The sequence below is a fragment of the Mesocricetus auratus genome, unplaced genomic scaffold, assembly GCF_017639785.1.
Source record: "Mesocricetus auratus isolate SY011 unplaced genomic scaffold, BCM_Maur_2.0 Super-Scaffold_100013, whole genome shotgun sequence".
NCBI classification, from domain to species: Eukaryota; Metazoa; Chordata; class Mammalia; order Rodentia; family Cricetidae; genus Mesocricetus; species Mesocricetus auratus.
This window is the reverse complement of record NW_024429196.1, coordinates 56,662,023-56,689,713: the sequence shown is the minus strand read 5'-3', so window position 1 is coordinate 56,689,713 and position 27,691 is coordinate 56,662,023. Positions and strand designations below refer to the sequence as shown.

The 27,691-nt window shown below is 42.6% G+C and overlaps 1 protein-coding gene and 1 long non-coding RNA gene across 4 annotated transcripts in view; one reads left to right on the top strand and one right to left on the bottom strand.

Annotated features, from left to right (window-relative positions):
- The window catches only part of Cdyl (chromodomain Y like), a 211,022-nt gene that overhangs the window by 169,580 nt on the left and 13,751 nt on the right, over window positions 1–27,691 (bottom strand). For both annotated transcript variants that reach the window (XM_040755826.1, XM_040755828.1), the window contains exon 3: window positions 17,142–17,231. In XM_040755826.1, the coding sequence (XP_040611760.1) occupies window positions 17,142–17,231 (90 nt within the window). The remainder of the gene's footprint in view (window positions 1–17,141; window positions 17,232–27,691) is intronic.
- Window positions 13,293–27,691, top strand: part of LOC110340234 — a 208,342-nt gene continuing 193,943 nt past the window's right edge. For both annotated transcript variants that reach the window (XR_002382025.1, XR_002382024.1), the window contains exons 1-2: window positions 13,293–13,378; window positions 13,800–13,927. This is a non-coding gene — a long non-coding RNA (uncharacterized LOC110340234). The remainder of the gene's footprint in view (window positions 13,379–13,799; window positions 13,928–27,691) is intronic.

Here is a 27,691-nt window from a genome sequence, read left to right as displayed (position 1 = left end):
TGTTGATCCAGTTTGATCCAAAGGCAAATTTTAGGATAACCAGCAGAAAGGAGAATTTGCTAACCCTTCCATCAATATTATTTCTCAAAAAAATTAGTGTTTTGCTAAGGAATTAGAGAGCGAGGAGTTGAAGATTGGATTGTCTGGTAAGAGCTGCAGGTGTTGTAAATTAACAGTGTGCCTTGACCACTGATGACTTGAAGGAAAAGGACAAAGTGTTCTCAAAATTATTTTTGTGGTTTGGGTGAGCATCCCCAAAGACCCATGTGTTAAAGACTTAGTTGTTAGCCTGTGATGCTCCTGGAAGTTGGCAGAGCCTGTAAGAAGTGGGACCTAGTGAGAAGGGTTTTAATCATTGAATACCCTTGAAGGTGATATAGGGACCCTTGCCCTTTCCTTCCTTTATTTACTTTCTGGCTCCTGGGAGGTGAGAAGCTTCCTGCACTAAGCAATCCTATCATAATGAGCCATCTTTATCACAGGCCTGAAGGCAATGAGGGCAATCAATCAAACATGGACTGGAAACCTCCAAAACCCTGAGCTCAAACAAGCCTTTACTCTTTGCTAGTTGATCATGTGAGGCATTTGGTCACAGTGAAGAAAGCTGGAAACAACTGTCCAGTTTCTCTCACAGGTAGGCGAACAGCTCTTGGCAAACCCTCTCATCACTCCTGGACTTGTTTGAACTGTTTCTCTCAGCTTAAGACGATAATAAAAACCATTTATAATGTATGCATTATTTGGGTTTAAAAACCGTGAAAAGGGCATTTTGACTTGTGTTTGTGGAACCCAAGGCAGCAGGCATGCTGGGTAAGTGCCCATTGATCTGCACTCCCCTCTCCAGTTCCAAACAGTTCTTCAACAGGCTCCCATTTAGTCTATTTGGCTGTGGTTAGGCAGAGCAAAGTCCTCATTTAATACCCAGAGGTCAAGACAGGAGGAGTGGGCTCTAACCCATATCTGGGAATAACATTTTACAACTTTTGCTCTGAAATAAATACTTTGCTTCTGGCCTTTCAGGACGACAGCTGAGATTGTTTTAGCATGCTCTTATCAATCCTTTGTGGGATATGAACTCCTAGGAGGCAGGGAAATCGATTGTTAGAGAGTCCCAGAGAGTGTGTTTAGATTTTGGTCCAGATTATGTGGTAAAAATCTTCCCTGAAGTGATAAAAATGTTAAGGTCAGAAATGTAAATTAAGAAGGCCGCCATGCCACAGGATGGCTTGCAGCTTTAAATAGCCATAAACAACCTTTATTTGGAGGCACTAACAGCCCCTTTGCCATCCACAATAGTCATCTTGTTGAGTGCTGCTGGGAGCTGCAACCTCCTTTCTCTCCCCAGTTCTAGTGATGGTTAACAGTGGAGCTCTCAGGAGCATCCACCCAGGATAACACTGTGCATATTAACACAGGGAAAAGCCTGCTGGGAAGCTCCACTGTCCCTGTGCTAATTGCCCAAAGTCATTATTGTTGCTGCTTTCTTCAGGGGATTGATTCATCGGGTCACATGTGCAGTAACACATGTTGGAGACTGAAGAAGCTATTTAACGGCTGCAAAAATAAAGAGGCAACTCAGGCTGGCATGCAGCTGTGGCATTGCCTGGTTTTTTACCAAGTTCATGGAAGGCTCAGAGCGAGCTGAACGGGTACAGGAAAGATGAGTGGGGCTCTCCAGAGCATGTCAATATCCCTTCAACTCAATTCTTGCTCGGTAAAGCTGTTCAGTATTTACAATGAGCAAAAATGAAGATTTCTTGCAATGTTTTGCATTTGTAAATGGTTTTGTAACTACCTCCTGCCCTCTGAAAGTTTTAAAAACAGAATGAGATCAGATAAAGTTAAAAGCTGGCTAGGTCAAGAATAGAACAGTTGTTACCTGAATTCTGAGTTTATTTTCCATCTTTATTCCCGAATATAGAACCCATTTGCCAAATACAGGGTGTTCCTGCCATCTTGACTGTTTTGTGTAGGTAAGTCATTGTTATCATTAAAGGTCTGGACACTTAGAAGCAAAAGAGATTGTACTTTGAATCCATTTTATAAAGGAGATGAGGACAAAAGTCAGGAGAACATATTTAAATGTTACAGTAAAATGTACTTTCGGGGAAGAATTAAAATGTATATAACATTGCTTCTGAAATGTCAATGTATCTACAAATTCAGTCTCATTAAAAGGATGTTAGGATAAAGGGAGCTGAGACTTTGCATATTTGACAGTTCAGGCAATGCTGGCACAGCTCATTCTTAAACTACATGCATAGAAACATACGTTTCCCACCAACATTTCTATTGTCAAAAAATTCTGAAATAATCTTGACTAATCATTAACAAGATATTCTTTTAAAAATATTTTATTTCATGTATATGAGTTCTTTGCCTGCATGTATGTGTGTGTACAATCTGAGTGCCTGCCAAAGTCAGAAGACGTTATCTGATTCCCTGGAACTGGGATTACAGGTGGTTATAAGATGCCATGTGGGTGCTGCGAATTGAACCTGGGTCCTCCATTAGAATAATAAGCGTTCTTAACCATGGTGCCATCTTTCCAGCACCCAGAAGGATGCACACACACACACACACACACACACACACACACACACACACACACACGTTTTGGTTTTTTGAGACAGGATTTCTCTGTTTAACAGCCCTTGGCATCCTGGAATTAGCTCTGTAGAACCAGGCTTGCCTCAAATTCACAGAGATCCGCCTGTCTCTGCCTCCCACGTGCTGGGACTAAAGGTGTGCACCAAGGACATTTTCTTCAAACTAAATATCTAGAATTAAGATTTCTGGAAAGACATGTCTGGCTGTTTTTTTCATGAGATAAACTCATGTGTACAAACTACATATACAGAACCTTTCATTATTATTTTACTGTCCCTTATTCATACATACTTTGGCCCTAATTTCAACATATCTATAAATTAATTTTAAGAAAACTAGAGAGTAACTAATAATAAGTGTTCAGGCTTTTGGACAGCATGTGTGAAGATCCAGAGCACATAGACACTAGTCCTCACATTTGAGCTCTTATACCTTACTTGACTACCTGACCCAGCTGACTCTCATGTTCTTGGTGTAATTATCTACAAGGTGCCTTTTACTACCAAAGGGGACTCAGTCTAGAAAATAAACTATAATCACCCTAGTCATATAGCTCATTCAGTGTTTAAGCTGAATATCATTTAGCACATAGTCTTCCCGTATCATTAATCTTTTCTACTTATGTCTATGTCTTACCTTTCTGATGAGATTACAATTTATTTGAGAATATCACCAGCTTCATTTATTCACTAGATCAGTATTTACTGAGATTTTTTAAAAAAAAATCTGGGATCATTGCCCATATTCAGATGCAAGTTGGACGTAGATAACTCTCAATTTAATGCCAGAACACATTATAAAACTGAGTAGTGCTTGCAGCTCTAATATAGCTCATCTGTCTGTCAGTCCATCCGTCTGTCCATCCGTCCATCCAATAAAACTCTACTGAAGGCCACTTTTTTCTAGGTCTCAGCTAGATCCTAGCACAACTGTCACAGTCCCTGCTCCTAGACCTAATCTTATTTGTTCACATAGAAAAATTTACCTGTCTTCCTATCTACCTACCTATCTATGTGCCTACTATCTACTTATCATCTCTCTCTCTTTCTCCCACCCATCACTGATCTTTTATTTCAATGTTAATGGTAGTAATCTGTTGGAGAGTTGGAAACAGAAAAGGGGACTGATTTGGGCTCTGGGAAGTGACCCTGTCTTCTGGCTTTCAGTTTCTTCATGTGTGAAACACAGGCACTTGGTGACAGCTATGGTTCTTTTTAGTACTACAGGTCTACTGTAGAAATTAAGGTGTTTTCTTCTGGTCTGGGGAGGTGGCTCAGTGATATGGCACTTGTAGTGATACAACACTTGTCTAACATGTGGAGACTGTGGGCTCTATCCCTAGGGTTAAAAATTAGAAGAGGAAGAGGAAGAGGAGCAGTGCCTCCCACTGTGCTAAAAGCTTTTAGAAGAGAAGAATTTTAGAAAATCTTTGATTTGCAAACAAGTTGAGATGACAGAAGGAGTTGAGATTACAGGAAGAACTGAGATTACAGGAGGAGTTGAGATTGCAGAAGGTGTTGAGATTATAGGAGGAGGTGAGATTACAGAAGGATTTAGGGAGCTTGATTATAAAGAGCCTTTTTTTTGTACATTTGCTTCTATTTCTTTCATGTTTTGCTTGTTTGTTTTTTGGACAGGGTTTTTTTTTGTGTAGCCTTGGCTGTCTTGGAACTTGCTCTGTATACCAGAGAGGTCTGCCTGTCTCTACCTCCCCAGTGCTGGGATTAAAGGCATGTACCACCATGCCTGGCTCCTTTTTTTCTTCTTTCCTCTTCTTGTACTTCTCCTCCTCTTTCTTCTTTGTTAATATAGGATCTCACCGTGTAACTCTGGTTGGCTTGGAACACACTATGTAGACCAGGTTAGCCATGAACTCATGGCTATCTGCCTGCTTCTGCCCCTCAAACGCTGCCCTTAAAGAGGTGTGCCACCATGCCTGGCATATTCTGCTTTCTCATCTCTTTTATCTTCACTTTTTCTTTAAAATTAAAAACTAAAATTAAAAAATCGTGTGTTTGAGTGTCTTCATGCATAGAGGCCAAAGGCATAGGCTCGTCCTGGGGCTAGGTTACAGGTGGTTGTGAGCCATCCTATGTGGGCTGGGAGCTAAATTTGAACAAGAGCAGTAACTACTTTTAACTACTGAGACATCTGTCTAGATGCCCCCTTTACTTTTCATTGAAATCTGCATCTTTCTCACTAAGCACACACACCTTCCTTTCCGATCCCCATCCTCCATCCCCATTCACCCTCATAGTTGCTGCTGACCTCCCTGAAACATCTCAATTTCACTGGACTCATATGTGCCCCAGGTCTCAGTATCAGTTTCCATTTTTATTTCTTCCATGTTATCTCTCCAGGAGCCAATTTCACAATTGCCACATGCTACTTATATCTTTCTCAAGTGATCAGCAGGAATGTCGTATGTCTTTATAACCCTGTGTTGGAGCTGTAGAGATAGCTCAGTGATTAAGAGCACTGGCTGTTTTTCCAGAGGTTCCAAGTTTGATTCCTAGCACCCACAAGGTGGCTAACAACCATCTGTAACTGTAGTTCCAGGGGAACCAACACCATCCTCTGGCCTCTGTGGGAACTGAACATACACACAGGCAAAACACCCAAACACATAAAAACAAACAAACAAACAAACAAGCCTTGCGTGATTCAATGCATCAGCATCTCTGTGACATACTCTATGAATGGCATTATCTAGAGTCCTGCATTTATTCATTTGATCATTCATTCATGCAACTGATACTTTTAAATAGCTACTATGCACATGTGTAGATGATAACTATCTCTGCAGATCCATTCATCCATCTCCTCAACATCTATTTTGTAATCTCCTGCTGTATACAATGTTAAGTTAAGCACAGGGATAAAGTATAGAAGGATGGGTAAGACAGTATTTCTCTTCTTGGAACTTAGGGTTTTGAAGTAAAGACAAATCTATAAACAAAAGAATTACAACAGAGTTAGACAAACACCACACTGCCATGGAAACAAGGTGAAGGAGCCATTAGTGATTCCTATGGGAAAGCTTCCCTGGGGTCCTGGCATTTGACTTCCAAAGCACAATTGCTGCTTCTCTGCCACCCACTGCTAGGTGGCTTTAACTTAGAGATCTTACCGCAGTGAGAAGTGGACACCTGGTCCAGTTCTGATTTGCCTATGGCTGGCACTAACGTGGCCCCAATCTGAGCTACCCATTTCTTCAGAGGACCAAAGGCCCTCAATGATTACCAGGTTCTCTAGAACAACAGGATCAGGATTCCAAAAGATCACTGTGTATTCGTGCTTTCAAAGCAAAGCCACACACATTTGGTTTCAGGAGAAAGCACGTGGTTGAAGAGATAGGGCTTGTAATGGCAAAGGTGGGGACTTGAGGGAAGCTTACACAAGCAGTAACTGTAAAAAATAAACTGGTAAAAGAAAGTGAAATGTTTGCCAGGTACGGTGACTCGTGTCTATAATCCAGAACTTGGGGGGGCGCTGAAGCAGATGAATCTCTATGGGTTAGGGGCCCGTCAGGACTACAGAATGAGGTCCTAAATAAAACAAAACAAAACAAAACAAAACAAGGGAGAGGGAGCTGGGATTGACATGTGAAGCATTCATGTTCCTAATTTAAATAAAAACATACATCGAGGAAAAATAAAACAAAACAAAAAACCTAACAAACCAACAAAACAAAGAAAAAAGGGAAACTTTTTTAAAAAAAAGGATTAAAATCCTATTGATTATCTTTAATAAAATTCAGGCATGGGGCTGGGAGGCATAAAAAACAGTGATGGCACACAGCTGTAATCCTAGCACTCAGGAGAAAGAGTCAGGAGGGCTGGAGCTCAAGACCAGCCTCAATTACATAGCAAGTATTCTTTCCTTTTCTTTTTTCTTTTTTTCTTTTTTTTTTTTTTTTGTCTTCTAGTCAAGATCTCGTATATCCTACATTGACTTCAAGCTACCTATGTACCTTGAAGTTCCTTGAACTTCTGATTGTCCTGCCTCCGCTTCCCAAATGCGGGGCTTATCATCATGTCCAGTTTATATGGTGCTGAGCATTGAACCCAGAGCCTACGTATGCTATGGAACATTTTATCAACTGAGCCAGGTTCCCAATTGACATTGCAAGCATGGCTAGCTTGTGCTGCATGAAATCCTATCTCAAAGAAAAGAAATCAGACCTGATTTAAGTAATAGCCTACAAATAACTATGAACTTTTAGCATTAGGTCACTTATCAGAATGGCTAGAAGAGATGGCCAGAGAGAAAGAGATATACAAACAATTTTGGATGAAGCATGAGGCAAAGCCCCAAAGAGAAGGTTGGCTGAGGGGGTCATCGGAGTAGGAAGCTGCTTGGGTGTGGGTGAAGGTGGGAAGGAGAACAGACTATCTCTTCCAGGTCCAAGCTCTTCCATCCCCTGCTGTAGTGCAATCCCCCATTTCATCTGCGAACCCTGGACTGTTATACCATGATTTGATGTGAACCAGTTCCAAGATCTGTTTCTCTTTTCCCTGTTCTGGTTCCACTTCGAAGTGAGAAGCGTAAGTGTTGGACTTGACTCCTCTTTCTCCTTCAAAAAGTATCCTATTTTTAACTTTTAAATTGTGTGTGTGTGTGTGTGTGTGTGTGTGTGTGAGAGAGAGAGAGAGAGAGAGAGAGAGAGAGAGAGAGAGAGAGAGAGAGAGAGAGAGAGAGAGAGAGAGAGAAAGAGAGAGAAAACCTGGGTACATTCACGTGAATGCAGGTGCCCTCAAAGGCCAGGGGAGCACTAGGTCCACTGGAGCTAGACTTACAAGCAGGTGTGAGCGCAGAACTCAGGGACTCTGCAAGAGCAGTGCATACGCTTAACCACCGAGCTGTGTCTCTAGTTCTCTCTCTCCCCTACTCTTGTACCATCCTACCTGAGCATCAGTCTCTTCTCTCTGTCCTACTTCTGTCCTTGACAGATTTCTCAGTGTTGCCCTTCCTGAAATCATCTTTCAATCAGACATCCCACCTTGCTGCTGGAACAAACACCAAGTGGCCCCTTGTATTTAGCATTCCAGGCTCCTTAGCATCAAGTCCATTTTGATTCATATAGCATTTGAAGACCTGATCTTCACGCTGACTCTTGTCATAGGCTTACCAGTGGAGTCCAGGGCTAGTTACACCTCACAGTTCTTGAGCATACGCTTTCTCTCACTTCAGATTTTTGCACACATCACCACTCCATGCTGGGTCTGTCACCCTGCTGTGCCCGCAACCTCCACTGCCTTGGCCAGCTTCTATTTATCCTTTGAGGTTTGGGCTTGGGCATCGCCTGTGGAAACCTTTTCTACCTCCATTTCCTCACAGACCAGAGTGCAGCCTGGTGTACACACACAGTACTCAAGCTCACTGGTGCCAGTACCTGCCACCCTGTTCTGTGAATGCAGAGCTGGGCAGAGCTGGGCTACATGGGATTTACGGTTGGATTGCTAAGCATGAAGGAGCACTCTGTTTTTGACTAAAGAAGAAAGGAAGATGGCAAGGAAGGGGGTTTTCAAGAGAAGAACGAAAGGGCTACACATCAAACTTGATCTCCCCCCCCATTTCTCTAAACAATAGCTTCTCCTTTCTCCTCCTTTCTCTGCATAGAAACCATAACACACGCTTGAAAACACCAATTATGATTGTGCAGCTACAGTGACTGTCCTCCTGAAAAAATGAGACTGATTATGCGAATGATTAGTGATTGTGTAGCACCGAATAATTAGCACAAGAGACATTTCTAGGAAGAAAAAGACAAAACCTCCAAGTGACTGAGATTAGCTTGAGTTTCTGGGAGACCTGAGTTCCAGTCTCGATGCTACTCACCACTTGCTTTGACCTCAGGTAGACTGTTTAATGTCCTTAAACCTTAGGGTCCTTAAAAACACAGTATCTTGCCGGGCGTTGGTGGCTCACGCCTTTAATCCTAGCACTCGAGAGGCAGAGGCAGGCCGAGCTCTGTGAGTTTGAGGCCAGCCTGGTCTATAGAGTGAGTTCCAGGACAGCCTCCGAAACAGTAGAGAAACCCTGTCTCGAAAAACCAAAAAGAAAAAAAAAAGTGTCTCTCCCTCCCTCCCTCTCCTCTTTCTCTCTTTCTCTTCCCTCTGTACATTAGTTTGCATGCACATCTGTGCATCTGTGCTTGTGGAGGCCAGAGGACAGCCTCTGGGGTCATCCTTAGGAACACTGGCCACCTCCTTGGAGACAGAGTCTTTCACTGGCCTGGAGAGCTCACCAACTGGCTAGACTGGCTGACCAGTATGCCCCAGGAATCCTCCTGTCTCCATTGCCCCAGAACTGGGATTATAAACACTTGCTATAACATCCAGGATTTTAAATTTTAAACTATTTATTTTTCTTTTTTGTATGAGTTTTTTTTTTTTTGAGACAGGGTTTCTCTGTGGCTTTGAAGGATATCCTGGAACTAGCTCTTGTAGACCAGGCTGGTCACAAACTCAACAGAGATCTGCCTGCCTCTGCCTCCCGAGTGCTGGGATTAAAGGTGTGCGCCACCAACGTCTGGCGTGTATGAGTGTTTTGCCTGAATGTATGTCTGCATGCCACATGTGTGCAATGCCTGTGAAGGCCAGAGAGGGTGTAGGATTTCTTGGAACTGGAGTTACAAGTGGTCATTAATACAAAGTCTCAAATTAGCAAACTTGGGTGTGCTTACTACAGTTGATTTTCTCAGGTATTTGTTATAGTAATGGTAAGCTGGTCAACAAATTGTATTTCTGAGAATATTACTACAATAATGTTACATGTTTGCCAGGTCACATCTCTGTTACCACCTTGTTCTGTGTTTAAACCACTGTTACTTGGCCCTTTGTATTTGCAGATCCCATGTCTGTAGATTCAACCAATGTGGACAAATGATACTGGGGAACCTGCGTCTGAACCAAACACGTATAGAGTTTGTGCCATTATTCTCCAAACAATCTAGCATAAAAACTCTTTATATGGTATTTGCAATATATTAGGCATTAGAAACAATCTAGAGATTGTATGTATATAGAAAGATATGTGTAGGTTCTATGCAAATACAATGTTATTTATGTATATGTTCAGTATGTGTATATAGTCATACATACACACACGTATGAGTGTGTGTGTGCGCGTGCACGCACGCGTGTGTGCATGTGTATAAAGGTCAAATCAACCTCTATTATAGTTCCTTGCAGCCATCTACACCTTGCCTTTGTCCTGTTGAACTGTGTTGCCAGTCCTATTTTCCCAAATAAAATGATTGATTGTATGGCCCCTGCAGCAAAGATTGCCATAGATTTTGAAAGGGAAGGAAGTCTTGGTGTCGACAGGAGCAGCTTGGCAGATCTATCCAGGGTTTGGGATAATAAAAGAGTGGTTTCACTCACTAATAGTTTAGGAAATGGTCTCATCAAAAAACAATCAAAGTTAGTAGATCACATTCAATTTAAGGGTCATGTATTTAATTCTTCATTGACTTATATTAGGATTCTCGATCTCAGCACTGTTGAGTATTTGTGAGTTATTGGAGAAAGGAATGAACCCAGGGCATTGCACATGGTAGGTGTCTCAGGTTTCTATTGCTGTGATAAAACATTATGGCCAAAATCAACCTGTGGAGGAAAAGGCTTATTTGACTTACAGAAACTCAAGGCAGGAACCTGAAGGCAGGAACTGAAGCAGAAGCCACAGATGAATGCTGCTTATATATTGACTTTCTCTTCATGGTTTGCTCAGCCTGCTTTCTTACACACCCCCAGACCACCTGCCAAGGAGAGGCACTGCCCATAGTGGACTGGGCCCTCCTATCTTAATCATCAATTAAGAAAATGCCCCACAGCCATTCCTACAGGTTACTGGTGGGTCCATTTTCTTTTTAGATGACAAACACACATGTAAACAAAAATCAATCAACACACTAGGCAAAAGCTCTATGATGGAGCCACACCCCCAGTCCTTACGTTTTTTTGTACCACCTAATTTTCTGAGGTGGCAGCCGTTACAGGTTATTTGGCAGATATCTGTACTCTGCCTTCTATAACACAGTAGACATACCCTCCCAGCTCTAGAGAGGTAGAGGCAGGTGGATTATCTAGTTCCAGGCCAGCCTGTTTTACAAGCAAGCTTCAGGACAGCAAGGGCTATATAGAGAAACTCAAACAAAGCAATAAACTAAAACAAATCCAATACACACACACACACACACACACACACACACACACACACACACCTACCTATAAATGTATGACCTTGTCAACTTGACACAGCCTAGAGTCACCTGGGAAGAGAGCCTGTATGAGGGACTGTCTGGGGGCTGGCCTGAGGGCAGGTCTGTGAGGGATCGCCTTAACTGACTTAATTGAGGCAGGAATGTAAATGGCCCTACTTCATAGGTTGAGCCCTGAACTGTGTAAGAGTAGAGAAAACTAGCTGAGCAGATGTAAGCAAGCAAGCCAGCAGTGCGTGTTCTTTTCTCTTTGCTCTTGGCTGCAGATGTGAGGTGACCAATTGTTCGAAGTTCCTGCCACCCTGGCTCCCCTGCTATCATACAACTACATGTAGAGTGAAGACTTTTCCTTGACAGCCTCTTTGGTTTTTCCCCACCAGTCGCCTGGGCTCTGCCGCATTGTAGTCCCCAAATAACATACAAGACGCTGTATTAATTATGAAGCTGTTGGCCTTGCTTGTTTCTTACTGGCTAGCTCTGACTTAAGTATTTAACCCATTGAAGTATTTCTCTTACCGGACAGACTTCTTACTTCTCTGGCAGGCTACATGATGACTCCCTGTGTTTCTCCTCCCCAGAGTCGTCCTGGACTCCTAGTCCCACCTATCTTGCTTCCCTATTGGCCAATAGTGCTTTATTGACATATACACAGGACTTCCCTTTTCTGTCTAAACAATAGAAAGGTCTTAACTTTAACACAGTCAAATTATATACAACAGAACAATTATCAAGTAAGAACACAGTTACAATATTTTGTCTATCAACATTTAGCAAGATTTAAAGAAAAGATCATCCATCCCATCCTTGTGAGTCCAAAGTTTTATATGTAGCTTATCTTTTATCATAAGGAAAACTATAATTACAACTATCTGTCTTCAACTCTATCAAAGACCACAGAAGGATAATATATAAATACTAGAATTGACAGAGACATCTTGCTACCTGGACAGTCACCCGAAGTTTGTCTGTGTCTGGAAGACTTTTCAGCAAAGCAGGAAATTTTAGACTGTCCATCTGCATCAGCAGTCTGTCAGTCATTTTTCTGTGTCCTGCAGAAAGTCTTGAAGGCTCTTCCATGAATCAGGAACCCTGAAGGACTGTTTGAGTTCAGCAGTCACTTTCCTGTGGGTCCTGCATGTCCAGTTTATACAGCAACAGTCAAGCAGTCTAGGCAAGAACAGTTTCTTGCCCAAATGGCTAATCTTGCCATGTTGAAAGCAAACTCCATAACAAGTTTCTTTGATGCTCATCTTCCTCTCAGATGTAATTGGTGATGTCAGGAGCAGACACTTCCCATTGTCAAGAAAAACCCTAAAACATTTTAAATGCCATTTTCTGAAAGTCTTTGAAAGGTTTCAAGACTGTCTATCTCAAATATATTTCTGTATACCTAGAAAACCTAACTTACCTAATTATAAGTTCTGACTATTATAAGTAACTATAATCTGTATTTAATTATGCATTATGTTTTAAAAGATTAGTATAAACACAATACTTAATCAAGAGGAGAAATATAGACATCACAAAATTGACCTTGAATTTGTATCAATAAATGAAAAACCATACCAATACAAAGTACCATAATCCCCCTTTTCCTTTCTTTTCCTTTAAAAAGAGATTGGTTGTGATCATTAACCAATTATAAACGTCGCTCATTCCAAACTGCTGGATGGGTGCTATTCATACCATAAGGATCATGACAAAACTTAGAAACCTGTGTAAGTCCTTATTTTCATGGTCTGTAAGGTTCCATCATCTTAGTTGTTTTATATGTTGAATCACTTGGGCCACTGCTTCTGGGAGTCTTGGTTCATCAAACCACAGAAGCCTGGAAGGAATCCACAGCTTTCCATTTTCTGTAGAAACATAAACAAAAACTCTTTTCCAAAGTAAAATATCCTTATATGGAGAAAAGGGTCTGGGTTTCTTGCCCCTATGGCGGTTACATTTTTCTTCTCACAGGTCCCCATGAGATTGTCATCGTCCCATCTCAGCAGGAAGTAGTTTTGAGAATTCCTCGCCCCCTCTCCCTACTATTGATATTATAGGATAGTTTACACCTGTTAGTGTTAGTTTTCAATTATTTTGGAGTTGGGATTGGAAAGAGGTGTTCAGACTTGGGTGTTTCTTTCAGACAAGTCTAGGTTTAGATGGGATAGATGTTTGATACATTTTGTTCATTGACACAAGTTGTTTTAAGTTTAAATATCCTTTTTAGACTAAAGGGGGAATTGTAGGAGGAAACAGTGCTCTGCCATTAGCCATGTGACTTATTAGAGGCGCATACAGATGAGGTAATAAAAAGGCGGTTTACCACACCGCTAACCACACCCACTCTAGGCATGACTGAAGACGTATATGGACATAGGCAGTGAACTACGTCACTAGCCAAGCCCACTTTTGGGCATGCCTAGGGGCGTTACGGAGGAAGGTATAAAAGACTGAACAGCGGAAGTCTCGCTTTTTTTTCCCCCGGCTTTCCGGCTACCAGTTCGGCAGTGGAAAACTACTCAGCTCATCTGGGTTACTTGTTTGTCTCTTGTGAGTAATTTCTACAATAAATACTTACTTATACTCTCAGTAAGTGTGCCTTTTATCGTTGCAGCATCACATACTAACTAAATCCTTCTCCCTTAAGTTAATCTTTGTCAGTGTTTTTTTTATCAGAGCAAGAGAGATGAAATTAGGGCAATATGTTACAAATAGCTCCACTCTGTCTTACTTTCTCCTATATGTCTTTCCTTGTGTGGAAATGTTTAACTTTGACACAGTCTAATACATATGTAATATAAATAAATATATAAACATATATATTTAATCCTTTGTCCTTTTGGGGCCTTCTTTAAAAAAAACATCTACTCTAAGGACATAAACACGGTACCCTATATGTCTAAATGTTTTAACGTTTTATTGAAATATTTGCTTTTATTCCTACAGAAGTCCCTTTTCTTGTTTTTCTCAGTGGGGCCTTATTGTTCCATTGACGCTGGCCTGGCAATCCCAGTTCTTCTACCTCTCCAGTCCTAGAATTGCAGGAGTGAGCCACCATGCTTGTATCCATCTGGAGGTTTTCCCTGCATGCAGTGTAAGGTAAGGACCACCTATGTTTCTCAACCTCACTACAACCCTTTGGGGTAGATGTTATTCTTCACCTACTGAATAGACAGAGCTTAGATAAAGGAGTTCTCTCCCTGCCTCCCTCTTGCATCCTTACTGTTAGGCCTCATGCGACTCTAGGACCAGGAGGGAATGGAGAAATGTGTGATGAACTCACTTTCATTCTAGTGTAGAAGTTCAGGTTCACTTTGCACAGGTGTGCAGAGTTGAACATGAAAAGGCATTCCTTTTGGCTTCCCGCAATCTATTTATCCTCCCTGGAGGTAATCACTGCTGACAGTTTCCTGGATATAAATTTTGGAATATTATCATGGACATGAAGCTTAAAGCAGAATTCACAGCAACTAGTCATTCTGTAGATGTCTGCAGTCTTTTGAGTTACATGTTTCAAAGATGAGGACTATTGTCCTTGATTTCTTTCCACTCCCAAAGAAGTTGCTAGGTGACCCTGCCAACCTCACCAGCAGGCCACCAAACCAGCCCTGCAGCCACCTCCCCTCCACCCACACTGACCTATATATAAGCAGACACCAGAAACGATGTGGGAGGATCCCTGGAGCAGGTAGCCTTCTAGGATAATGCTTCTTCTGAACCCAGGGACTTATGGGTAGGATGGGGGGTTCTATGGACAGGGATAGAAATCAGTCCATTCTTGTTTTCAGTGTCCTCTGGGTGGAATTTAGTATTCTCTTTCAATTATGAATTCAATCAACCAGTTTTAGTAGCATTAGCAACAGCTGCTGCAACTTTGTCACCAATAGAAACCGCAGGTGTTTTCCCATCACACACAGTTGTGGGGATCTTAAAATATCACTTCAATTCATTCTTAGAAATACTGCTATACAGGACAGCTTCTAAAGCCACAGAGAAACCCTGTCTCGAAAAACAAAAGAAAACAAAAAAAGTTATTGCTATAACCTGTTACATTGGGTGATAACAAAGTAGCACATGAGTGAAATAAGCTAGACAGAGAAGGACAAACAGACTTCAACCTAAATAGACAAACACAGGCAGCAGAGAATGGGAGGATGGGAGCTTCTGGGGTGGGGTAGGGGGTTGGGGAGAGAACTGGCGGGGGCATGAGGTGGCGGGAGAACCTGGTAGTACTGATCCATGAGTATAAAGGTTCAGTTACACAAGTTGAATATGCTGTACAACACATTGACAAATGTTGACAACACTCCATTACTCACTTAGGACATTGATAAGATGTTAGCCCTCGTGTTGTCCTCATAATAAAAAAGAAATGAATGAAGGAATGAAGAACTGAATAAGGTTGAAGGATACTTTTGAAGGCAATGAATATATTTATGACAGATTCTAAGGGTGTTTCATGGGTAGACACTCTAAAATATTTATATAACATATGTATTATACACATTAAAAATACATAGATTTTTATAAGTCAACTTCATCTCACTAAAAAAGCTCAATTAAATGCACTATTATTAAAGAACATATTTTAAAGTGATTTTGATAATTGCATCTTAGGAATAATTGTGTCCTTGGTGGTCATGTACACTTTGTTTTATAAACTTTATAAAGTTTACCTGAGAAGGGTTCATAAATGTCACATGACTGCTAAAGGCTTCTAAATACAAAATACTCCAGAGGGAGGGTCTGTGAGATGGCTGCTTTCTTATTGATGACCCTTGATCTATAAAGGCTCAATGTGTGTGCGTGTGTGTGTGTGTGTGTGTGTGTGTGTGTGTGTGTTTCCTTAATGATGATGTGAGAGTCTTTCTCCCTAGTTAGTGATATGTAGGGGTCATAGTTTCCTGTTAGCATTGAAGTCATAAGGAGAAAGTAACTGAAATTCCACCATGTACCATGGGATAAGTTAGGCGAATTACCTGCATTAACTACTCACAATACTTTCAAGTTATGATGATGTGCGGTTGGGAAGCCATAAACCATATCCAGTAGAGCAACACCTGTGGCTCAAACCAAGCTCACAAAGACACTGTTGTCTTTTTGTCTTGGTGGCTGTGTGTTGAGACACAGGGACTTGTATGTGTATTCTGTCACAGTCACTGTTAGAGTAGCACATGTTCCTAGAGAGGCGGATCTGTACCCTCCACATGCAGAGTTAAGGGGTTTGTGTGAGCCAAGATGATCTCTACTTTTCATCTGGAAACACAGAAAGCCAAAGCTTTGCTAGGATAGCCCACCCAGCAGGTGAAGAGGAGGAAGTTCCCACTGTCCTCATCTGCAGTGTCCAGATGACGAACGAACTGCGGGTGTGAATCCTGCAAAGGTGCCAGTGTTGGTGCAGACACCCTTGGGCTGGGACTCACACGGGTGAGCAGGAGCCTGGGAGCAGGGTGCCTCAGGGAAGATCCAGACAGCAGTTTTTCCCAAAGGACCTTCATAGGGAGAGCCTCTTAGAAACAGACTCAGTGGTGGGGCTGGAGCCATATGCATTAAGAATCCTTGCCAGGCAGTGGTGGTGAACACCTTTAATGCCAGCACTTGGGAGGCAGAGGCAGGAGGATCTCTGTGAGTTCAAAGCCAGCCTGTTCCAGGACAAGCTCCAAAGTAATAGAGAAACCCTGTCTCAAAAAACTAAAAAAAAATCCTCTAATCCTTCCACCTTCCTTTTTCCTGGCTCAACATTAGAGAGAGAGAGAGAGAGAGAGAGAGAGAGAGAGAGAGAGAGGGAGGGAGAGAGGGAGAGAGAGGGAGGGGGGCATAAAAAGCAAGGGAAGATACTTTTTTTTAAAAAAAGAACATAGAAACAATTTTTGGTCACATGTAGTACTTGAGATTGGGGACAGGGGAGACTCAGACGAAATACAAAATTAATCTTTGGCTTAGCATATTGAATATTTAAACACCTGAAATGGAATCTCAGGGGGTTTTAAAACTGAGTCCCTGGGGAGCTATCTGTTCAGCACAAGGAGATAAGAAGTGACCAGAAATGTGGAGATCTGGATGCAGGGGTTGAAAAAAAATCCATGAAGCCATTTGAGATGTGCACACAACAGTTTGGATTGTCCCTTTGTTCATTGCTCTGGTTGTCTGCTTTGCTTTATGACTTAGTTTTTAAATACAATTACTTTTTTCACCCCAGTCACACATATTTTTACAGTTGACTTTCTTTAGAAACCATTTGCCATGCCCTGTCAGGCAGACATCTTCTATCCCGAGATCAGGCTTGCCCATGTGGCCAGGAAAGCTCACTCACCTGGGAGGTGTCATCAGGCAGAGGCTCCTGTTCCTCTTGCAGTGTGCAGGGCTCCGCTGGCTTTGTACTAGGCTGGCTACTGCTAAGGCCCTGTGGGAGCAGAAGGGAAGAGAGTGGAACTGAGTCCCCAGGGTATGTCATGTGTCGGAAATCTGTGTATGTAGCCGGGCAGGGCAGAGCAGTGGAAGCTAGTGTCGGCACTCCTTGGTTCAGGTCTACAGTCTGCATAGCCGTGAGAGGCTGACATCCATCCTTAGGTGGCTGCAGCCTGCGGCCCAGGGGTAGGGTGAATTTGTGGCTGGTTCTTGGAGGATCTGAGGCAGCTTTCCATCCCACTTACCTACCTGTCTCTCCATCACTCTGCAGTGTGAGGGGAGCTCCCTGTGGCACCATGGCTTAACCCGCCACCACCGTCTTAATCGGCCACCACCACTCTTCGTGTCTGACCAAGCCCTCCAGCACCATTCTTTCTGCCTGCCTTCCAGACCCTCTTCTTTTTCTCTTTTTCCCCCATCTCCATTTTAGATGCTTTTTTTCTTTCTTATAGTCTCCCAGTGCTCCCCCTGTCCTTAGTTTGTCTCCATAACTTCTCCCTTCATTCAAAATTAGAGATGCTGAGAACTTTTCCCACTTCAAATCATCCCTAGATATTACTATAAAATTCTGACATTTAAAATTATTGCCATTTAGTAGCTCACACATTCAAGAGGCTATGAAAGGACCCTTCATAGTTGATTGACATTTCCCAAAGTTAAAACAATTACTTCCTCACAGCTTATATAGGGTAGCACTACCTTGAATGCTTTTCTGTACTGAGTTTTGCTTGAGGTAGTATTCAAACTACTACTTTGTTGGCCCACAGTAGAAGGACAGAAGACAGAACCCCTGGCCCAGCATCTGGAGTTCTCACCATGAAAATTTGATCCCGATGGTCCTTTTCAAAGGCATGCTAGTCACTTAGGCTGTTTAATACACTAGCATCCTTTAATACTGTGAGAAGGATTTATATCTTGACTACTCATAAAGATGAAAATAGGGCAGACGCCCAATGATTTATGTGAACACTTCATGTGCAAAAGACCTGGAGGCTTTAGTTAACTATAAGATTTATGTAAGCTGAAAGTGTTACGTGGCTTTGGGATGACAAATATAGACGTTGAATGAATTGCCAGAAGTGGAGCATTCCAAACACAGGCAACACCGGCAAGGCGGTAGTCCCTCTACAGCCAAAGAGCATATTTAGTGATGATTACCATGAAGCAGAGAAATCTGAGTTCCATGCCCACATGTGGACACACAGTGGAAGAAAATATAAACCTCATGCATAATCTCATGACTCTGTTTTCTGTGTGGTGGTGGTGCATGCCTTTGATCCCAGTACTGGGGAGGCAGAGGCAGGTGGATCTCTGAGTTGGAGGCCAGCTTGGTCTGCAGAGCATGTTTCAGGACAGCTAGAGCTGTTACACAGAGAAAAGCTATCTAAAAAAAAAACAAATAAAAAAGGACAACAACAAAAGAAAACAGCAACAACCCCCCAAAACAGAGTGCCATGGTTAACATTATTTTTCGGGGGGGAGGGGGAAGGGAGATGACCTCCTAGCATGTTTGCAAAAAACAAGGAAAAAACTTAATAGGCACATTGACAGAATAGAGAAGGGGATCAGGTCAGGATGGGTTGCCACAGGGATTTGGGATGTGGAAAAGGGTGTCAGGATTCAGAGGAGCCCATCTATTTATCCTGTGTACTCTAGAAACTCTAGTTGAGCAGAGAAGAAAGGAATGCTGAAGGGGGTGCTCTTAAATTCATCTGATGCTTCTTGGAGCCATTTCCCTCCCTCGCAGCTCATCTCCATCCCAACCCTTCAGGCAGTGGAAGTTTTTCCCTAAACTATGTCATTGTCCTCAAGAGAGAGGACAGCTTCACTGTCTCTAGGATGCCTCAAGTTAGTATGGCGTATCATTCACTCCTGCTTGATTTGCTACTATCTTCCTTATTGGTTTCTGGTTTTTGAGAACAGGTATCTCAGGCTGGCCTTGAATTTGGTATGGAGGGGCAGATGACCTTGAACTTCTGAGTTTCTCATTTCCACCTCTGGAGCACAAGCATTGCCTGTTTAAAGTAGTGCTGGGGACGGAACCCTTAGCTTTGTGCTTGCTAAACAAGCACTCTACTAACCTGAGCCAAATCCCTAGCAACTAACTAATCTTTCATCATTTCTAGTCCCATCTCCAGCCATACTGCCCATGACATGTCATGTGTACAGAGGACCTCATCAGAGAGCCCATTCTTCTCCCTCTGCATGGTGTGCCCTTCAGAGCTCCTTCCTCTTACAGTGCCCAAGACTAGACAAACTGTTCTTGCCTCCAGTAGCTGTTGATTTTATCTTTAATTCTTCACTCCTTCCCAGGGTGGCTCAGCAAGGTCACTCTCTGCACTGTCATAACCGTCTGCATCGGGTTGTAGCTCTGCTTGGACTTTAAACTCCTTAAATCAACAGCTTTGTCATTTTTCTCATTTGTTTTGGTTTTGGAGACACTGTCTTCCATTCCAGCACAGACAAATTGTTACAAATTGTGCTAGCGTTTGACTACTCATTATAGGGAACTACAAGTAGGAAATGTACAACCTGTGTGTTTCCTTGATTCTTTGCTTTGGAGCAGCAGCAGAAGGCAGCTTAGCTCATGAGCAATGCTTCAAGATAGACTGAGCAAGACATTTGGTGCCAACAGTGAAAACATTAAGTTTTGCCCTTCCAAAGATACTTTTTCCTTCCCTGCTTTGGAGGCTTGTAAATCATATTGTCTAGTCACAGAATCATAGGGAAACATGGGATCCACCTCTTTGGTCAATTCCTCAGTTTACCTTCAGCAATGCTATTAATGTCAAGCTAGCTTCCCTGTGGCACTCCAATTCTGCTTTCGTGTTGTTTTAGATTGTAGGTCTTGTTTGAGTAACATTGCTCAGCAGTTAAGAACACTTGCTCTTGTTCTAGAGGACCTAGTTTTGATTTCCAGCACCTACATGGTAGTTTACAACTGTCTGTAGCTCCAGTTCCAGGGATCTGACACCCTCTTCTAGCCTCCTAGGATACTGGGCATGCATATAGCACTCAGGCAAACATGCAGGCAAAACACTTACACACATAAAACAAAAGAAAAATTTAAATAGCAATTGCTAGGATAAAATATCTGGATGCTTTCACAATAGAGAACTCTTGAGACTTTGGCCCATTTCAGGTTGTCTGCATTATTGTATTTACTCTTTAACCCAATAGTCCAAGGTTTATTAGGGCTGGGAATGTAGCTTCGTGGTAGAACATTTCCTTATCATGTGCCAGAGGCCTGACTGGGCCCCTTAATATCAAACAAAAACCAAAGGTGATTGAATTACTCTGATTTCTTGAGGGATAGACCTTCAGTATTTGGATATATGAGAAGGCTTGTTAGATTCCATGTCTAAGCAGACAAATGCTCATTTCCTCCTATGAAAGTGAAGAATCTAGGCGGTGATATAACCTAATCTGTCTGAGCTTTAGATGTGGCAGAGGTCTGGGGAGGAGGCAGGATCTGGAAATGTGGATGCGAGTTTTGTGTTCCTATTAGGTAAATAGTTTAGATATTAACAGGTTTGAAAGTCATAGAAGATAGATCCCCCTGCCAATCAGCAGCTTGTAAAATCAGGAACTGCAAGTATTGGACTCTCATCACTGGTCAAAGAAATGAGGTCTGAACTGTGGCCTGTGGCTCTGGTTCTGGGTGGACATTCTGAACTCCCTGGAAGATCATGAGATTAGCTGTCTAGCTGGAGGCCGTCTGGTAAGGAACAAAGAGTACCATTGTCCACTCCCTTAAGAGTGAATCCAAATGGTTCTGTCAATCACCTGTACAGGAAAGCACCTCTCAGGGAAAGCTCTGTTCTAGAGGCTTAATGGTGTAGAGACTGCCTAAAAATATAGGTTAATGCCATGGTCTCTCTGGCCATTGGCCACTCTTACCCTATGGGCGTGTTCCTTTCACTCTTCATAAGACTCCACCTTGGACACTCTATTGTGTGACTGTGTGTCTTGTCTCAGTCCTTTTAAGAGACCCTGATGGCCCAGGGGCACAGCCAGCTTGATTGAGATCCAGGCGACACTCCCAGTGCCACATGCTGACTTTACTGTCTGTACTGTCTGTACGTGACTGTGACCCTGAGAGAGCACTGAGAGAGAACAGACTGTAAGGTTTTTCTTTAGGACCTTTAGCCCAGGCTGTGCCTCAGCACCAGGGAGAGCCTGTTCCAGGAAATTCCAGATGCTACAGAAGTGGCATCTGTGTTCTGGGGATCTTAAGTCACTACTGTTACTCTACTTATTCTATGGTGTCATTTAAGGGTCTGCATGTCTGACTAGTGTATGGGAGAGAGGAGGCATACAAGAGTCATTGAAAGAATGTAACTTGAATTGCCCCTAAGAGGAGATGGAGAGGAGGGAGAAAAGCAGTAGCTTGGGAGGGACATAGGGAGGGACACTAGGACATAAACTGACCAGGCTGGGTATGTGTATGTTTGTGTTAAACTAAAATATTTCAATAGCACACTTCAAGATTGATTTGTAGGAAACTCATCTTCATATTTCAAATGGCTGCTTCAGCCTGAGCCCTGTCACTCACAGAAGGGACCCTGATCCATATCTCTCTGAAGAAAGAATGCTCCAAGGCCTCTTCACAAGGGAAGCAGAGAGCTTCTCTGGCGGCCACAGGCTTTCTGGTATTCCTTGACAAGCCTTCAGGGACTGAGACTCTCTCTTTAATGAGACTTCTGGTTAGGAGTGAACAGGAAACTCCTGTTTGGGGACCTTGAGATTGTTTTGTTACATGCTTCCCAGTGCCTGGCTCTTACCATCTCTGTCCACATTTCAGTTCAGCCAAAAGTCTGAACTCAGAATCCTGAAGCACAAAATGTTTACCCATTTCCTCCCTATTCAGTTGTTCTCTTCTGGAGGGAGGAGAGAAGTTCGGGTAATGTACGAGATTCAGAAAGCTCAGAGAGTCCCATGGTCAGATACCACATAGGCAGTAAGAGTTGCTGGGGCTAAGAGGATACTGTCCAGTGGCCTGAGCTGTCTGCAAGTTGTGCAGGAAGCCCAAGGCATGCCCCCTCAGTGATTCATCACCTGAGCTGGGCTGGACTTTCCAGTGATGCAGCTGCCTTAGCATCATCCACGCCCTTGTAAGTAACCTTCACAAACTCACTGGTTCACCCTGCGGTAGACTGGAGCGGTCATTTATTTGGCTGTTGCTGATGCCCTATCTAGGATGAACAGATGTTGTTCATGTCTCCCCAGGAAAAGACACACAAGAAGCAACTGGAAATGTTTCAGAACTGGGGAGGATGGAGGAGAAAGTCTGTGCATGAGGAAAGAGCCAACAGACTTCATGAGTCATGTTCAAGAGGGGGCTTCTGAGAGAGCCCAGGGCCAAGGACAAGGTGGTAGACCAAAGGGCTGAGCCTGAAGCAAAGTCCAACTGAGCAGAGAAGCTATGGGTGTGTTTGGTTGGGCAGTGGATCAGATTATGTCTAATCATATACAAACAAGCCTCATTTTACTGGGTGTGTCCAGAGATGAGGTAGGTAACACCACTCTTGGTGACTTCATGTGTGTGAAGTGATAACACTCTGAGAAGAAACTGTTTAATTCAAGAAGAAAGAATTCTCTCTCTCTCTCTCTGTATATATATATACATATATGCATATATATGCATATATATATCAAGTATGACCCTTCTAAGCAAAAATGGCTTCTGTCACACAAAGCTGGCTGCCAGAAGCCTGGAAGAGAGGGAGGAGCCGGCTGTAAATGTGGAAAAGGCTGGTAACACAAAAGAGAAAAGCAACTCATCCTAAACCCACAGACACAGAAAAACGTCAACATACCATTTGTCACTGGTTCACCACTGGCTCTGCTAAGTAGCATTCATTGAGTACATTGAACCCCATGTGGCAGCTGAAATCCTCAGCAAACACTATTTTATTGTGGTGGTGACCCACCCTGGAGGGCAGCTGGAATCAGTTTGTCAGTGAAAATTAAAACAAAGAATCCATGTCTACTCAGAGCTCATGTTAAAACACGATGTCAAATGGAGTTACTTGAAATTTTTCATATCATTATGAGCTGAAGGGAGGGGGATGGGATAGAAATGGGTGGTTGGGGGGAACACTTGGCTTGGGAAAAAGCACGTCACATGTCACATTTGGTTAGAGTGGTGTCAAGTGGAATGATTTGGTTGCTGTCCTCAGGGTGTGGGTTCATTCACACTCCCTACAACAGGTGGCTCAAGCATGGGAAGGGATTTTTCTTGCAAATCTGCTCCTCACAGACAGGGAGTTTGATTTATGGAGTCCACAAGGAACCGGTAGCCATGCTCTCTCCCAGTAAAATCCCTCAGTTGCCCTCACCTCAGAGCGTGTCACTTACTGATTTGGATTCAAATGATTGGAAACAAAGTCAAACCAGACTTCATAGCAACTCCACTATAGAGTACTCTCATTGTGCCAACTCATCCCACAGATTTGCAAATGGTGCCTTGTGTCAGGGAGGCAGGGATGAAAGGATATATGTGAAAGTTCTATGGTATTGTATGGAAAACCCATTTTTCTCCATACAGAGTCTTACTAGACAGCTCACTCACTTAGTAACCTGGGTGGCCTTGAACTCTGAGATCCCACCTACTGCTTCCTCCTGAGTGCTGGAATTAAAAGTGTGTCAATCACACCTTTTAGAAGCACATTTTTCTTTCTTTCTTTTTCTCTTCCTTTCTCTTTCTCTTTCTTTCTTTCTTCTTTCTCCTTCCTCCCTCCATCCCTCCATCCCTCCATCCCTCCATCCCTCCCTCCCTTCCTTCCTTTCTTCCCCAGACTCATGCCTTTCTACTGCAGCATAAGCTCTCTTTTAAACTTTCCATTGGGTTTTAGGACCATTATCTATTTTAAAATATCATTTCTACATTTGTATTTAAGCTAAAGTCGTCTTATTATACACTAACCCAATCTTCTGATCTATAATGAAATCTGTGTCTGAGTGTCTTAAAGTAAGTTCTTGTGAAGCCAACAGAGAGCGTGCGCATTGCTGTGCTGTGCTCTGTCTGCTTCTGTTGTCTCTCTGGGGAAGTCACCCAGGGATCACACACTGCAGCAAAATGAGATGGATAAATGCTTATGAGGACATTTTCAATGGAGAGTGGCAAGAGCTTCACCATGACAAACAGCTGTTAAAATATGGTCTCTAGTGTAAAAAACAAACAGCGAACAACCTCCCAAAATAGCCTTTAGACACAGTGTTATCCCAAGAATGGAAGAAGATATTTACACTCTATGACATGCATACTGTATTGCCTTGTGTTACTAACTCCATTTGTTGATATATTTTAATCCCTAGGAGGCAGATCACTTAGAAAGAGAAGGGAACAGTCCTCAGTAAAACTAATATTTTGAGAAGCAATCCTTATTTGCACTGTGGTAACAGTTGGAATACAGCGTGTTTTATTTTTGTTATTATAAATGTGTTTATTTAATGACAGTATTAATGCTTATCATAGTGCATTGGTCAATAGGCTGCCTGGGAGGAGGAAACCTAATTAGGGAGAAAATCCACCAAAATCTGAATGCTTTCCAATGCAGTGAAGTGTTTCCAGTAGAAGAGCTTTTGGATGCACACTCTTGAAAGACAGAATTGAAAATGTCTCCCTTCCCTCTGCCATTTAATATCAGTTTTCCTGATCAACTTCTGCTCTTCAAATCTGTGCAACCTCCTAAAATTTTGATAAATTATTGAAAACAGATTCGTAGTATTTACAATGGTAGAAGACAATGTAGTCCTGGCGGTCCTGGAACTCACAAAGATCCACTTTCCTCTTTGACTCAGGAGTGCTGAGATCGATGCTTATCACCATACATCAGTGTGGTAGCTTGAGGGTAACTGGTCCCTATAAGCTCACAGGGAGTGTCACTATTAGGAGGTTTGGCCTTGTTAAAGTAGGTATGGCCTTGTTGGAGGAAGTGTCACTGTGGGGTTGTTGGGCTTTGAGGTCTCATATGTGCTCAAGCCATGCCCAGGGCCTCAGTTTGCTTCCTGTTGCTTTCATATCAAGATGTAAGAACTCTCAATTCCTTTTCCAGCATCATGTCTGGCTGCATGCTGCTTTATTTCCAACCATGATGATAATGGACTAAATCTCTGAAACTGTAAGGGAGCCCCAATTAAATGTTTTCCTATAAGAGTTGCTGTGGTCCTGGTGTCTCTTCATAGCAATAGGAAACCTAAGACAACCAACTTTTTTAATTTTTTCTTTTAGTTGAAGATTTGGTGACTTCAAGATCCTTAGGGAAGTTCTTCTTGGCATTATGTTTCCATTCCATGAAAATGGCTATTGCTAGTATTACTTTTCAACTGTAAAATGCTGTAAAGATATGTGATTTGGGTGCAATGGCATAAGCCTGTAATCTAGCACCCTGGCAGGTAGAGGCAGGAGGATCAGAAAGTCAAGGCCAGCCTAGGCATGATGGTTAGAATAACCTGGGAGACTAAGCCTCTGGGTAATGCCAGAAGATTGTCTAGATTATGTTAATGGAGACAGGAAGACCCACCCACTGTAGGTGGGGCCATTCCTGGCTGAGATCCTGGACTCTATAAGTGGAGAAAGAGAATAGAGTAGTAGCATGCATTCATTGCTGTCTTTTGATGGCAAACTTGGTGTGTCTAGCTACTTCAAACTTCTGCTGCTTTGATTTCCCACCAGGATAGACTGTACCTTGAATTGGATGCTAAAACAAGTCCTTTCTCCCATAAATTACTCATTTAGAGTATTGTATAGCAGCAACAGGAGACTAAAGACACCAGGCTACATTGGACCTTGTCTCCAAAATCAACAAGTACATGAAGGACATTGTGGAAAACTGATTCAGTTCATTTTGACAAGCATCTGTTGAATGACTACTATGTGTAATGGGGAATTCACAATGAGGAGGCATTTGTTTGCACATCAAACTGTTGAAAAAAAAAAAAGAACAGCATTCACCTAGATAGAAGGATTGCTATGGATTTGAGGTCAGTCTGGCCTATGTGGTGAGCACTAACTAGGCCAGCTGAGTATAGTAGCAAGGCCCATTTTAAAACACAGCCTGCTGGGTGCTACTGGTACATTCCCTAAACCTCAGCACTCAGGAGGCAGAGGCAGGTAGATCTCTGTGAGTTTGAATTGGAGGTTTTCTTGACTGATAACTGATGTGGGCAGCAGCATTCCTTGGGCAGATGGTCTTGGGCTGTGTAAGTCTGTAAGTGAGGCAGTAAGCAGTGTTCCTCCATGTTTTTTGCTTCCAGCTTCTGCTTGAGTTCTTTCCCTAACTTCCTTCAATAGTGGAGTGTGGCTTGGGCATGTAAGCCAAATAAATTCCTCCCCTAATGCTTTTGGTCATTTTTAAAAATCACAGCAAAAGAGAGGAAAACAGAGCAGCTCGCGGTTGATGCCAGCTCCCCTCAGGAAGCTCTCCTTGGTTTCTGTGGCTTGCCCTCATGAGGGCTCTGCCAGCTTAGTTTGTGATGGCAGTGGGGAAGATGACAGTGCAGTTGGGTCTAACATGAATAGCCGAAGGCAATATTGGGATATAATCCTCAGTGTCCTTAACCATGGAAATGGACCACAGAAAGGAATGCCAGTCACCACATGGGAGAATTGGGTCCAAACCTGAGTTTGCTTTAGCAGCACAGGCAATTTAAGTTGGAAATGAAAGTCTGGTGACCATTTGAATGAAAGATGGTCTGTAAATGATGCACATCTTCCATGATGGACAAATTTTCTTTTTTTATTTTTAATTTAGATTTAAATTAGAAACAAGGTTGCTTCACACGTCATTTCCAGGTCCCTCTCCCTTTCCCTCCCCTCCTCCCATGCCCTCACTCCAATCCCCGCCATACTCCCTCGTTTCCCCAGGGAGGTGAGGCCCTCCATGGGGGTGGACAAATTTTATTAATTCATGATGCTTCCTCCTTGGCAACAATGGTCTGATTTAAAGTACATTAGTTAAAGACCACCCCCATATTCAGTCTTGTCTTCTTCATTGAGCCACTATTCCCTCGGCCCTATAAATAATTTTCATCTTCATAATGGATCATGACTTTAAAATCTATAAAGGAAAATATCCTGATGCCTAAAAGTGACCAGGTGATGGCCAGCTCAGGCATTTGTGAGTCAGAGGTGGGGTCGAGTCAAGATAGGGAGATGTATGAGAAGTATTTCATTGGAGACATAGTCAAACTTTAAACAATTTGATGTTTATCTAAGGAGAATACAAAACACATCTTTTTGGCCCCATAATCCTACTTCTATAGATTTGGAAGGAGGAGCGGTGCCAGATGCACGCACAGGGATGCTTATCATAGCATTATCTAAAACTACAGTGATGAGAACCTCTGAGTATGGAGTGGGGTGACCTGCAGGCATCCAAATGATGACACAGATGTTAGGATGGCTGTGAGCTACCATCTAGTATAAAAACAATACCAAAAGTTACATGC